Below are 14967 nucleotides of genomic sequence, written 5' to 3'. Positions count from 1 at the left end.
TTTTGAGACTGGGTCTCTGTGTAGTCACAGTTGGCCTGGAGACCAGGCTGACCTCGAACTCACAGAGGTCCGCCTGCCTCTGCCTCTGCTGGGATTAAAGGCATGCACCACTATGCTAGCTAAAAATTTATTTTTTATTAACATAGTAATTATACTTATTCATGTGGTACAGTGCAATATTTCAGTACATTTATATTACCAGTCTTTTTGTTTTTTTATTTATTTTTTAATCGTTTTCGAGACAGGGTCTCCCTGAAGCCACAGCTATCCTGGAACTCACTATGTAGACCAGGCTGGCCTTGAACTCACCTGCCTCTGCCTCCTGAGTGTTGGGATTAAAGTTGTGCATCTTTAAAATAGGGTCTCACTCTGTAGCCCAGGTTGGCCTCAAACTCTTGGCAGTCCTCCTGCCTCAGCCTCCTGACTTTTGGGATTATTATAGACATAACTCAATGCAACCAGCTACAATTAACAATTTTTTTTGCCTTCTCTTACTAGGCTTTCAAGAGTTGCAGAAGAGACAATCAGGGATTACTTTGAATCTCGCCTTGCTCTCCTGGAACCTGTTTTCCCAATAGCATGTCATCGACTCTGTGAGGGTCCAGATTTCTCAACAGATTTCAATTACAAACCCCCTCAGAACATACCAGAAGGTAAGCCTATGCTCCCCTTCAAACTTAAATTTTTGAAGATACAGTCTATAAAGATGAACTCTGTTCTAGTTTGGTTTCTGTTGTGATAATAAATATGACCCAAAGCGCGGGCATGGTGGCACATGCCTTTAATCCTGCAGAGGCGGGCAGATCTCTGTTAGTTCAAGGCCAGCCTGGTCTACATAGTGAGTTCCAGGCTAGCTGGGGCTGCAGGGAGACCCTGTCTCAAAAAGACCAATAAATATAAATAAATAAATAAATAAATAAATAAATAAATAAATGCAAAGACCCAAAGCAACTTGAGGGAGGAAAGGGCTTATTTCATCTTACAATTTCCAGGTCACAGTCCATCACTGAGGGAAGTCGGGGCAGGAACTCAAAGCAACAACCTGAAGGTAGGAACTGGAACAGATACCACAGAAGAAGGCTTCTTACTCGCTTGTTTTCTGGCTCACTGAGCTTTCTTTTTTTTTTTTTTTTTTTTTTTTTTGAGACAGCGTCTCCCTGTAGCCCCAGCTGTCCTGGAACTCACTATGAAGACCAGGCTGGCCTTGAACTCACAGAGATTTGCCTGCCTCTCCCTCCCGAGTGCTGGAAATATATAAATTTTATGTACATGAGCGTATTGCCTGTGTTGCACATTGTCCGTGGAGGTCAGAAGATGGTGTTGGATCCCCTGGAACTGGAGTTATAGACAGTTAGCCACTATATGGGTGCTGGGAACTGAACCTGGGTTCTCTGCAAGAGCAACCAGTGCTCTTAACGGCTGAGCCATCTCTCCAGCCCTCAGCTATTTTTCTTATACAGCTCACCTGCAGTGGGATGGCATTGTCTACAGTGGGTTGGACCTTCCTGCATCAATTAACAATTGAGAAAATGCCCTAATGCTGGATGTGGTGGTACTGGCCTTTAATCCCAATACTCAGGAGGCAGAGGCAGGTGGATCTCTGTAAGTTCAAGGCCAGCCTGGTCTTCATAGTGAGTTCTAGGCCAGCCAGGACTGTGTAATGAGACCTTGTCTCAAAAAACCAAGGGAAGGAAAAAAAGAAAACACTGCAGAATTTCACATTGTCATGTCCACGGGCCAGTCTGATGGAAGAACGTTTTTCAGGTGTGTCAAATTGACTATAAAGATTAACCATCACAAGGTCACCCTTTCTCAACTTGACACACAAACATCATTGTTAAACTATAACCTTTCCTTTCTGTTTTATCTCCAAGTTCTCCTATATCATAACATAAAATATAGTACAACTTAAAAATTCCAATGGCTTGAAAGGTCAGTGTCTCTTTAAAATATCCCAAGTCTCTATAACTGTGGGCTCCTGTGAAATCAAAAGCAAGTTAAATACTTTCTTGCTCCAAGAGGGAAGAACTATGACATACAAAACAATCACCGTTAAGCAGAAGCAAAGTCTAGCAGTGTAGCTCCAAATCTTATAGCTCAGTGTTTGACATCTGAGACTTATGATCATCTGGGCTCCACAGAACTTGGGCAGCCCCAGCTTTACTATTCACACACATGCAAAGCTGTAGGCTCAGGCCTGCTCTACGCCACATCTGCCCTTGTCCTTGGTGGTCATCCCACCCTTGGTCTTGACATCTCCAATATGCTCTGGTCTTCCACTGCTTCTCAGGCTATACCTTCACCATTGAATTTTCCTGGCCTTTAACAGTGCCAAGTCTCAGTTGCCCTCCATGCCTTCAAAATCAGTACCCTGTGGGACCCTCTTACACATTACCAAGTTCGGCTACCAGCTTGAGATACAACCTTAGTCCCTTTAAACCAAAGCTTTTGTGTGCTGTCAGAGGAAATCCTTCCCAAATTTCACCTCAGTGATGCTGGTCTTTTATTAATCACAACTGATTCCTCAGCCCCAGGTGACCAAAAACCACAGATTCTTAATTCAAAATAGCACATGAACAGCCTGGATAGTCTTTGAGGGACTCTCAAACTTCTCTCTTAAACTTCACAAGCCAGGCTCCATTGTCTGCACCAGTTTCAGCGTTTTTATCTTCCACCCTCCCACAAAACGACACACTAAGCTCTGAGTACTTAGTGGCTTGTCCAGCTCAAAAGTTCCAAATGCTTCCATGGTATTCCAGAAAACAGCATAGTTTGGCTTACTTTCTGGCTCACTCACTTTTATGCATCTTGGGCCTACCTGTCTAGGGATGTTACTGCCCACAGTGGGCTGAGCCCTTCTATATTTTTTTAGCAGTTAAGAAAATGCTGCACAGACCAATCTGTTAGAGGAAATTCCTCAGTTGAGATTCTTTGCTCGTGGGTGGTGTGTTGACAACCAAGATTAGCTATCACACGCTCGTTCTTAAGTAAAACCCTTTCTTTGAAGAAAATCTTTAGTAGATGTGCTTGTGTATGATAATTATGTAAAATAGTGGAGCCTCTTTGGCAAAAAAGACTTCACCCCACTCATACCTGTCACTGCTAATCTTCTTTAAAATGTTAAAGGAGTTGGGTCTTAATAAGTGTATTTAGTTTTGAATGTATTAAAAGATGGCTTCAAGATTCTAATCCTAGAATCTTTCCCTAAATTTTGTTGCAGCCAATAGATTCCCACCCCCACCCCCTTTTTGTTTTTTTAAATAGTTTGCTCTATAGTTCCAGGCTAGTCTTGAACTCAGTCTTGTTACCCTGGACTTCTGAAGGCTGGGATTACAGACATGAATCATCTTACTCTTCTAAGAAGGAAGAACTCATGAGGCCCCACCCCTCCCTGTAGGGGCTAGTGGCAATTGATGCTGGGCCAGGTGGTCATACTGCCTCAGTAGTAGAGCCACTGGGCAGTTGCCCTCGCTCCCCAACCATGCAAGCAACCTAATTTATAAAACCAAATAAAAGAAATTAGGAGGGGAATCTGTTGGGAAGAAGGGATTTGGTGAGTAGTGAAAGGAATTAAAATAATTGGGGGAATATGTTCTAAGTATGTTGTGTGTGAAATTGTGGAAATTTTTTTTTAAATATGGGTTGACCTGAGTTCAATCACCAGAACCCATGTGGTAGAAGAAGGAAGCTACTTTTGAGGGTTATTCTCTGACCTCCACACGTGTAACACACACATATGCACACTAAAGTAGGTGTACAAAAGAAAAGGAAAGCAATGTTTCTCTATAGTCATTTAAGAAGAAATGAAAACTTCAGCCTGCTTCCCAGCTTCTACTTATGTTTCTGTTATGGAAGTTTGGCATGGCCTTCTTCCAGGACACAGAGACCAAATGTATAAGGTGCAGATAACGTTATCTCTGCCTGAAAGTTGGAAGTGGTGCTCTGGCTGTCTTTCTTAGCATCTCCATCCCCCATTTAAAAATGTGTGTTCAGAGCTGATGACATGGCTCTGTGGGTAAAAGCACCTGCCAGGAAACCTGACAACCTGGTTTGATCCCAAGACCCACATGGTGGAAGGAGAGAAATAAGAAAGTTGTCCTCTGGATGCCATATGTGACAGCAAACATACATGCACACACTTTGAATGTTTTTTAAAATGTGTTTTCAAGAGCCAGATGTGGTCATTGTAATCCTTTTCATTAAAGCACTTAGAACATTTTTTAAAATTTACAGGAGCTAGAAAGAGGGCTTAGCGGTTAAGAACACTGACTGTTCTTGCAGAAGACCCAGGTTCAATTCCCAGCGCCCACATGGCAGCTAACAACTGTCCATAACTCTTGTTCCAGGGGATCCAACAGCGTCTTCTGTCCTCCGTGGGCACTGCACGATGTGGGTGTACTTACCTACATGCAGGCAACACACTCATACACATAAAATACTAAAATATGAAAAGAAATTTGTGTGTATGTACAAACATGCATGTATTCCAATGGTATTCTTATGGAAGTCAAAGGACAACTTAATGGAAGTTGATTCTCTCCTACCATGTGGATCCCAGGGAACTCAAGCTGTCAGGCTTGATGGCAAGTGCCTTCACCTACAGAGCCATCTTATTTTTCATTTTTATACATTTTCTTTACATTTTATTTATTTGTTGGGGGCATGCTTGTGCCACAGTGCATGTGGAAATCAGAGGACACTTCAAGAGTTCTCTTCTTCGACCATTTGAGTCCTAGGGATTATACACAATGGTCAGGCATGGCAGCAGGAGCCCTAACTCACTGAACCCCTTCTCTCTGGCAATCCTAGCACTTAGGAGGATGAAGCAGGAGGTTCACAAGTCCAGTATAGAGTGTTTGCCTAGCATGCACAGAACCCTGGGTTTGATGCCCAGTATTTCATGAACTGGGTTTAGTGGTACAGTCCTCTAAGCCTAGCACTCCAGAGGTGGACTCAAAAGGTAGACACAAGAGAATCAAGTTTGAGGTCATCTTTGGATACATAGGGAATTTGAGGCTGGCCTGGGTTACATGAGACCGTGTTTCTCAAAAAAGTAATACATTATTAAAGAAAATACAACCATGTCAGTCCAAGAAAACTAGTTGCTGTCTTAGTGGTTTTAGCCTTTTGGCTGGTGGAAACTGGAATATTGTTAAGTTAATACATTCTTTTTTTTTTTTTTTTTTTTTTTTGTCTTTTTGAGACATGTTTTCTAGCTGGCCTGAAACTCACTATGTACATCAGGTTTGGCCTCAAACTCAGAGATCTGCCTGCTTCTGCCTCCCAAGTTCTGGGATTAAAGGTATGTACCACAATGCCCAGCTTCTAATTTTATTTTTATAGACAGGGTCTCTATGTAATGTGGCTTACCTTGAATTCCTGCCAGTCCACCTGCTTCAACCACCCATGAACTGTGCTTACAAGCCTGCTTACAAGACTGGCTCATAATTTGCAGTTTTGATTATTATTCACACAGACCATATGCATTTCAGACAGACCATTTGGGGATTTTACCACACTTAGACATGACTGGACCAGTTGGGCCTACAAAGTGGTTTTGCTTTTTCCTATATGTACAATATTTGAATCCACCAGAAATTTTGCTATTCTACTGAAACCTTTTTGGGCAAAGATGTTCTGTCATCCTGAAATGCAAGACCTCAGTAGGTTTTTCTTGATCCCTACTTGAGTGTGGTACTGTAGTCAGGTCCCAATAGCAGCCCCAAGGCCCAGCCTGGCCCACTCCCATTGTCACTCTTGTGATTTGTAAGTACATTCAAAGGAGCTAGGGATGCAGCTTAGTGGTAGAACACTTATGTAGCCTGTACAGCATCCTGAGTTTGAGTCCAAGCACCAAAAACAATAAAAAAAACCCAAAACTAATATATGTAGGCACAGTAAAAATTGATAACCACCAACTACCATAGCCTCTGGAGTGGCTTTTGATTCTTAAGAACTACAGGTATCAGCCAGGCGTGGTAGGACACACCTTTAACCCCAGCACTCAGGAGGCAGAGTCAGGTGAATCTTTGTGAGTTCGAGGCCAGCCTGGTCTACATAGTGAGTTCCAGTACAGCTGGGGCTATAGGGAGACCCTGTCTCAAAAAGACGAAAAACAAAAAAACAAAACAAAACAAAACTAGAGCGATGAAACTGCAGGTAGGATTCAGCAGTAGAGTGCTTGCCTAGCATGTGCAAATCCTGAATTTGGTCCCCAGCACCACAGAAAACAACAAAAAGCCCACTGTCTCCAAGTTAACATACAGTGCAGGTGAAAATAATTTATGTTGAAATGTCTTAGCAGATTGAGCAAGGGCCATGTCATTTGCCAGTGAAATTTCAGAGTAGTTCTAACTAATGAGCATACTTCTAAGATTTAACTAATTTTGTTGGCAGAAATAGAAGCCTAACTTTACAAGTCTTTTCTAACAGCAGTTCACTTGTAGCTCAGCAGTCTCTAGATGGGCTCTCTATTCTCTACCCTACCTTTAGCAGAAACAGGTCCCCCAGCTTGTATTGTTTTTGCTGCTTCCTGATGGAAATAGAACTGGGAGAAAACTTAATGCATTGTTAGGACTTTGGTCATCAGAGCTCTAGGTAGAGGAAGCTAAAGAGGAAACCTGGTTACAATCCCAGTAGTTTAAAAGGAGGCAGAAAGAGGCCCCAAATGGCCCCTTTTCTTCGACTGGAACAAATGTTTCTCTTGCAAGTTCTGCCTCTGTTGACAATTGACCTAGATCCACTTTTGGTTCTGCTTTGGGGTCGGCAGGGAGGGATTTCTGGTTTTTGTTTTTTAGGACATGATCATCCTGTAACCCTAGATGGCCTCACCATGTAGACCAGGCTGGCCTTCTCACAGAGATCTTCCTGCCTCTGCCTCCTGAGTGCTGAGATTAAAGGCATGCACCACCATGCCCAACTCACATTTGTTTCTTTTTTTAGAGAAGAGTGAGGCTCACTCATATCTGGCTGAATCGACATCTTTTTAATTAAAAAATTTTTATTACATTTATTCAATCATTATACACGCATATGTGTGGGCAGGTTGCAGAGGCGCCTCCTTCTGTGGAATCTGGGATCAGACTCGGGTTATTAGACTTCTACAGCAAATACATTTACCGGTTGAGTCATCTTGCTGGCCCCTTCCTTTTTTATTTTTTTATTGTGTGTATGTGTGCGCGCGCATGCACCCACTGGTGATCAAACTCAGGGTTTTGTGCATGTTACATTTTTGTTCTTTTAAACTGAAAATAGGGGTACTTGATGACTTGGGTTTGATTTCTGGAGCCTCCCCCCCCCCCCCGCCCCGAATAAGGCAAGAACCAACTCCCAGGAGTTATTTTCTGACCTCTACACACAAAGTAATTTTTTTTAAAAAACACATTAAAAAAAAAAACCTATAAAAAGGTATCCATAAAAGCCTTTTCCAGAAGCTATGAGTAGGGTTAGTTGGACAAACACTAGAGTTCTGTGGTTTGAAAACTAAGAAATACAAATGTTAAGACTGGAGAGCTCTCAAGCCTTCAGTACAAGTGGCAGGTGGGATACACTAGGGACTATCTCCTCTTTTGCAGGGATGACAGAAGCCCTACGCCTTGTGACGTTAATCTTCTATTCTGCTTTCTTCAGGCTCTGGTATCCTGCTCTTTATTTTCCACGCAAACTTTCTGGGTAAAGAAGTTATTGCTCGGCTCTGCGGACCGTGCAGTGTACAAGCCGTAGTTTTAAATGATAAATTTCAACTTCCTGTCTTTTTGGTAAGATTTTCTGTAGTTCATTGAAGATTCTAATCAGAAGCCATGATGATTTAAAATTTTTTTTGAGACAAGATCTTCAGAATTTTTTTTTTTTTTTTTTTTTTGATCTTTTTGAGAAAGGGTCTCCCTGTAGCCCCAGCTGTCCTGAAACTATGTAGACCAGGCTGGCCTTGAACTCACAGATTCATCTGCCTCTGCCTCCCGAGTGCTGGGATTAAAGGTGTGCACCACCGCACCCAGCTTATTTTTAAAAATTATTTTTATGTGTATGAATGTATTACCTGCATGTAGCCCACTGAGGTCAGAAGAGAGCGTCACATTCCCTAAGACCTGGAATTATGGACAGTTGTTAGCTGTCACGTGGGTGCTGGGACTCAAACCTGTGTCCTCTGAGAGAGCAGCCACTGAGCCATCTCCAGCCCCAGGATTTTGAGAATTTTTTAAATAGCATTTGCTTATTTATATGTGTGTGTGTAGTGTATGTATATAGTTATATAGGTATGTAGGTGCTTGCTCCTCTTGATATGAGTGTAGAAGTCTGAGGACAACTTGGAGTCATTTCTGCTCTTCCATCATGTGGGTCTCAGGGAACAAATTGGGTCATCAGACTTAACAGCAAGCACCTTTGCCCATTCAGTGGCCCCAAACAAAGTCTTGTTACATAGTCCAGACGGACCTTGAACATTTTAAAAACCTCCTGACTCTTCTTCCTGAGTTCTGAAACTATAGGCATTCACCACCACATCCAGCATAATTTAAATTTTTTGTTTAAGGGCTGTGGAGATGTCTCAGTGCTTGTGGGTGCTACACAAGTGTGAGGACCTGAGTTCAGATCCCCAGAAAATACTCGAAAATGCTTGGTGGACATAGCAGCCCACCTGTAATTCCAGTTTGGGAAGGTGGATTACCAGAGCAAGCTGACTAACAAGACTAGCTCAGAAAGCTCAGGGTTTTGGAACACACCTTTAATCCCAGCACTCAGGAGGCAGAGGCAGGTGGGTCTTTGAGTTCGAGGCCAGCCTGAGAGATCAGTTTGTGAGACCCTGTCTTAATACGGTGAAAGAGCAATCAACAATGATCAACCTTGGGCCCTCCACATGCACATACACCCACACATAGTTGTGTCACCACACATAAAAACATTCATAGGCACACCTGCACACACAAAAAACAGAACAAGGAAAAAATGTTTAAGTAAAATGTGTTTATTCAGTAAGTGATCCCCTATTGATGAAATTGAGATAGTAACTCATTCTCATAAAAGAAAATTATCTGAGCTGTGTGTGGTAGCGCATGCCTTTGATCCCAGCATTCAGGAGGCAGAGGCAGGCATCTTTGTAAGACAGAAGCCAGCCTGGTCTACATAGGGAGTTCCAGGCCAGCTGTGGATGTTTAAAAAACTTCAGTGTTCATTTCTTTGCTTTAAACTATGTTACCATAATGTTTTCAAACTGACATTATTCTGAGTATAAGTGCTTAGAGACAAGAAACACAACTTGATTTTATACATGAGGTCTTTTTCCCAGGCAATAATAATTACAAAGACTATACATATGTTGTGCATATGGTTATTATTTTTATTTTATGTATATGCGTGTATGACCTGCGTGTAGTAAGTGCACCCGTGTCATGCAGTGGCCGAAGAGGTCAGAAGAGGCTGTCGGATCCCCTGGGACTGGAGTTACGGACAGTTGTTAGCTGCCATGTGGGTGCTGGGATTCGAACCTGGGTCTTCTGCAAGAATAGTCAGTGTTCTTAACAGCTGAGCCTTCTCTCTAGCCCCTTGTGCATATGTTTTAATGCACAGTAGTGATTATATACATTGTTTTAATTGCTTAAGAAATGCTTTCAAAGGATTTGTTTGGTTGAAACAATGCTAGCATGGAACTTGCTATAAAATGAAAGATGACCTTAAATTCCTGAGGCTCCTGCCCAATTCTCGAGTGCTGGGATTACAGGCGTGCACAACTACTCACTGCTGATGTGTAACACTTTTTATATATTCTTTTTGTCACTTTTAAATTTTGTTCCTTGTGATTCTCTTTGACAGTGCTGGCCTCTTAGTTGTTTCTTGGTCTCTACTGTAAAAGACTGTAAGGTTGGTAGATGTGGGATTATCTAAAGAATGCTGACTTTATTTTTCTTACCTCTTTATACTCTAGGATAGTCATTTTGTGTACTCATTCAGCCCTGTTGCAGGCCCCAACAAGCTGTTTATAAGGTTGACAGAAGCACCCTTTGCCAAGGTAAAAAAAAAAATTTTGCTTCACATTTAGGATTACTGCTCAAATTGCTATTTCTGATGTCACAGGAAAAATTTGCCAGTGTATACCCTTGGTATCTGGAAATGTCAGTACACATGGTAGAGACCACTCTTCCCTAAGGCAGTGACACTGGGTACACTGATATATCTGAGTCTTGTCTTAGACATTGAGACTGGGCCTTGCCATGTAGTCCTCAGTCCTGAGGCAGGTGTGTGTTAACCACACCCACTGAACAGTCAGAATCCTGTTGAGGGCTTGGCTGTTGAATTGCTACATGTCTAGGCTCATCTAGGCACACTAATCTCTCCATGTGAGAGGAAGTGGGGTTATAATTCTCTGATGACTGAGTTTACAGACATGGGTATATTTTTACTAAAATAGTGATAACCTAATGTTCTTACAAAGTGAGAGTTACAGCTATGTAGTGACACGATTTCCCCTTTCTAGGTGAAGTTGCTAATAAGTGCTTACAGAGTACAGCTGCACTGACCAAAGGATTGAGACCAGACCTGTTTTCAGATGGACTCCTAAGTATCCTCTTTGAAGCAGTTTGGGATTCTGGCACACTTAAAATGTTCAAATGTTCATCTATAGAACTTGGAGTTTAAGCCTGTCACCTGTTAGTCTGTAAGGTAGAACAGAGGCTCTACCTTCATATTCTATGTGTAAGTATTTGTGCAACAGTTCAAAATGTCAGTGTTGTATCCAGACTGCATATTTTATTTCCACAATGTGGAATGGTACATATGAGGACTATTTAAGAAAATTAAAGGCTTTTGAACTTGAAATTTTCTACTAGCACTTGTGAATTTGTGTTTTAAATGTGGGAAAGGGAGGCTGGAGAGATGACTCAGGGGTTAAGAGCATGGGCTGTTAGAGGACCCAGGTTTGGTTCTTAGCATGCAAATGGTGACTAGTAACCATCTATAACTCCAGTCCCAGGGGATCTGACAGCCTCTTCTGTCCTCTGCAGGCGCTGCACGACACCGGTCCACTTACCTACATGCAGGCAATACATGTACACACATAAAACAAAGATAATAATAATAAAGATTCAAACTGGGCATGGTAGTTCCTGCCTGTAATCCTTGTACTTGGAGGCTAAAGACTGCTGTGAATTTGAGGACAAAAACAAAAAAAACTCATGGGAAAACATGATGAATACTTAATGAATACTTATGTCATTGCATGACACGTGTGTACTTACCTACATGCAGGCAATATACACATACATGTAAAAAATAAAAAATATTTTGAAAAAAATGTAATAATAATCTAGGATTAGCAAAAATTTAAGCCAGGACATTGAGTAGGTCTAAAAGTCAAATTATTTTTAATTGTAAAAATTATAATTTTAATGAAAATGTCAATGTATACTGAAATTGTACATACATTTCAGAAAACCTCCTTTCCTGCCAAAACTGTCTTTTTCTACAGTTTTCTCAAGGTACAATAATGTCTGTTTTTCTTTCTATCTCTTAAATCCCAGGAGTTCACAGTGACTTTTTTTTTTGATTGTTGAAATTAACCTTTATCAACTAAACTGAATTGAGTATTGGACGTTCATAGCTTTACAATTCTTAAACTTTTGTTAGCTCAGAATCATGCCTTAACAGGGAAATGTTAGGTATTTGTCAAGAAGGCTGGCTTAAGAAACAGACATAGTTTCTTTAGAATTTAAGGCTGGGGATTGTGGAAGCTGAGGAAAGTCAGTGAGCATGAAACTCTTTAGGTCAGACTGCTATTTGAGGAAGTGAGCAAGGCATTTGAAAGATGAAAATTTGAGGCTATCACAGATTTTTCTAGATTTGTAAATTTTGCAAACAGCTGCACTAGGAAAGTAATGCAGACCCACACAATTTCATGCAGGTTTGTTTTTTTTGTTTTTTTGTTTTTTTTTTTTTTGCCATAACCTGTAGCTTCTTGGTATCTGAGCCAAAAGCCTACTTCTATTTGTGGGCAATAAAAATAAAATATTTTAAGAATGAAGAGGACTTGAGTCAACTGATCTCTTGCTGATGGCCCTGCTGAGGCCAGAATCCTGTTTAAACATTTAAATTCAGCTTTAAATACATGCGCAATGATTCCTATGGAAAATAAAGCAACATCTTTGAGGGCTTATTGATCTGCTCATATCCACAGATTAAAGCATAGCGGTGTCCATGCCTCGTTTGAACGTGCAGACAGTATGCAGGTGTACCTAGAACTAAACAGATCACCACAAACTGGATGAACTGCATTTTGGCCATATTGCACTAAGCAACTGTCAGGACTTTCAACTTTTAAAAATCTGTTTTGTCTGCATGTATTTATGTGCGCCTGTGTCATGTAATACATGCAGAGGCAAGAAGAAAACACCAAATCCTCTGGAAATGGAGTTATGGATGGTGCTGGGAACCAAAACCAGGTCCTCTGCAAGAGTAGCTAGTTTCCTTAATCTTGGAATCATCTCTCCAGACCCATAATCTTTCAATTTCTAAAGATCTGTCTTTGGTTTTTATTTGTGTATGTGCAAATATGTTTGGCAACGAGTGTGTGCAGATGCACAAAGGCAAGAGGTCAGCCTCAGGTGACTTTCCTCAGGAGTCATCTACCATGTTCGAGTCTGTTACTGGGACCCTAGAGGCTCTCCAATTCCATAGGCTGGATGGCCAGCAAGCTCCAGGGATCCTCATGTGCCCACCTTTCCAACATTACACATCTTTTTAGGTGGACACTGGGGCTTGAACTCAGGTCCTCAATGCTTATGTGGCAAGCACTTTACCAGGAGAGCCAACTCCCTAACTAAGCTGGCCCTAAACTCCCAAGTGCTGGGATTACATGTGTGTCACCATGCCTGGCTTCCATCTTCACTCTTGAATTGGAAGAATGATTTAATACACCGATCAGGTTCTTCATCATTTGAGTTCAAGTAGTGCTTTTTGGGTTCTTTACATGGTGTTTTTAAGACATGTCTTTCAGAAAGCTGGCAAGCTTTAGCTTCCAGAACAGAGGGCCAATGGGGCATTTAAGTGATTTAGCATGTAACTGGTGGGGGGAGAAGAACGGGTAGGCAAGATGGTTCAGCAAAGAGTGTCAGTAGTAGGTTCTCTAGGGTTTATGTATTGGTGCCAAATCTTTAAAAGTAAATTCAGATAAAGGCCCACAGATGGATTTCCACACTGCTTGAGGTACTGTTAATGTTTCTCATAGGCAAAAGTGACTTAGGAGAGAGAAGGCTCAGTGGTTAAGAGCACTGGCTGCTCTTGCATAGGACTGGGGTTCGATTCCCAGCACCTACATGGCAGCTAACAACTGCTTGTAACTCCAGTTCCAGGGGAAATCCAAAGCTGCCTTCTGATCTCCATGGGGATTGCACAATATGGGTATATTTACATACATGCACGCAATAGAGTAATATTAAGAAAAAAATTAAAAATATAAAAATGTGATTTAAAATCAGGGAATTATGTGTTTCTTGGCACCCTTAGCATCCACAGAAAATCTAAGTCAGGTCAATTTGGAAGAAATAACTCTATATATTTCTCCCTTTGCTTATTGCCTTTGGCTTGCTTGAGTAAAATCTTAAAATTCCTTCCTCCCTTTACATTAAACTCAGGATCTCACACAAGCTAAGTGATTGCTGTACCACTGAGATAAATCCCAAGTTAACTGAAATTTCCTGTACCAAAATGTCAGGATGGGAAGGTGGGAATCCTCCAGTTCTGTCACAGTTAAAAGGGCAGATTGTTATTTTGAGTTTGTAAGCTCCTAACATAATACTTTATGCCATTAATCTCACACCCCACACCAAGTAGGCAACGTCTATCTGCCCCCCCCCAAAAAAAGCCTCATTAAAAATGGGAATTTAACCTGGGTGTGGTGGTGCATGCCTTTAATCCCAGCACTGAGGAGGCAGAGGCAGGCAGATCTCTATGAGTTCAAGGATATAGTGAATTCCAGCACAGCTGGGGCTATAGGGAGACCCTGTCTCAAAAAGACCAAAAGAAAAAGGAAAAAAAAAAAAACCACAAAAAAACGGGAACCTGGGGCTGGAGAGCTGGCTTAGCGGCTAAGAGCGGAGACTGGATCGAATTCCAGCAACCACATGCTAATAACCATCTGTACTCCAGTTCCACATACCTACCATATGCAAGGCAGGGTTCCAACCCAACACCACACAAAATTTTTAAGGATGAAACTACCATAGAAATAATTCTCCTTTTCACTGTTACCCACCCCTTCTTTTTCTTTTTTCTTATTCTGAGACAAGGTTTTGCCATATATTATAGTCTGGCCTTGAACTCAGCAGTAACTCCCTCAGCCACCTAAGTGCTGCCAAAAGAAGAGCAGAGAGGATACCACCACAACCAAAGGAATGGCCATTACCTAACTAATAAAAGCAGGTTTTACTATAGTGCTTATTACATTTATTGTATTTATTGTATTAAAAACATATTTTGCATTTGAGTAATTTAACTTAGTTTACATATCTTCCTAGAATGAATCTTATTTTTTCCATTGATTTTCTAAGAAAAATCTATATAACAAAGCAGTTAGAGTAAATCATGACATATATTTAAGCTTCTAAAAATCTACGTGCTGTTCCTCTTTTGAGGTCACAGAATGTCACTTAATCTCTGGCACACACAGCCAACGTACATTAGAGATTTATACCTTTAGACTGTGCTACAAAAGGAGGTACCTACATATATAGCAATTTTAAAGTTTAATCACAACAGAATGTTCACAGAATGCATAAATTATAAGCATATTTCAAAGAATTCTAATTCTTTTTTAGTTTTATTATGTTTTATGTGTATGAGTGTTTTGCCTGCATATAAGTGTATCAGGATCCCCTGGAACTGGAATTATGGATGGTTGTTAGCTGAAATGTGGGTGCTGGGAACTAAACTTGGGTCCCTCTGCAAAAGCAGAGAGTATTCTTAACTACTGAGCCATCTGTT

At 41.2% G+C, this 14967-nt stretch overlaps 1 protein-coding gene across 1 annotated transcript in view; it reads left to right on the top strand.

The window, feature by feature from the left end:
- The window catches only part of Mphosph8 (M-phase phosphoprotein 8), a 45568-nt gene extending 34759 nt beyond the window's left edge, over positions 1 to 10809 (top strand). The window contains exons 11-14 of the mRNA XM_008824351.2: positions 499 to 653; positions 7630 to 7757; positions 9920 to 10003; positions 10469 to 10809. Of these exons, the coding sequence (XP_008822573.1) occupies positions 499 to 653; positions 7630 to 7757; positions 9920 to 10003; positions 10469 to 10510 (409 nt within the window). The 3' untranslated portion in view covers positions 10511 to 10809. The remainder of the gene's footprint in view (positions 1 to 498; positions 654 to 7629; positions 7758 to 9919; positions 10004 to 10468) is intronic.
- Positions 10810 to 14967: the final 4158 nt, after the last annotated feature.

Source organism: Nannospalax galili, unplaced genomic scaffold, assembly GCF_000622305.1.
Source record: "Nannospalax galili isolate Female #2095 unplaced genomic scaffold, S.galili_v1.0 scaffold388, whole genome shotgun sequence".
NCBI lineage: Eukaryota > Metazoa > Chordata > Mammalia > Rodentia > Spalacidae > Nannospalax > Nannospalax galili.
The sequence above is the reverse complement of the archived record's forward strand: the minus strand, read 5'-3'. Positions and strand labels throughout refer to the sequence as shown.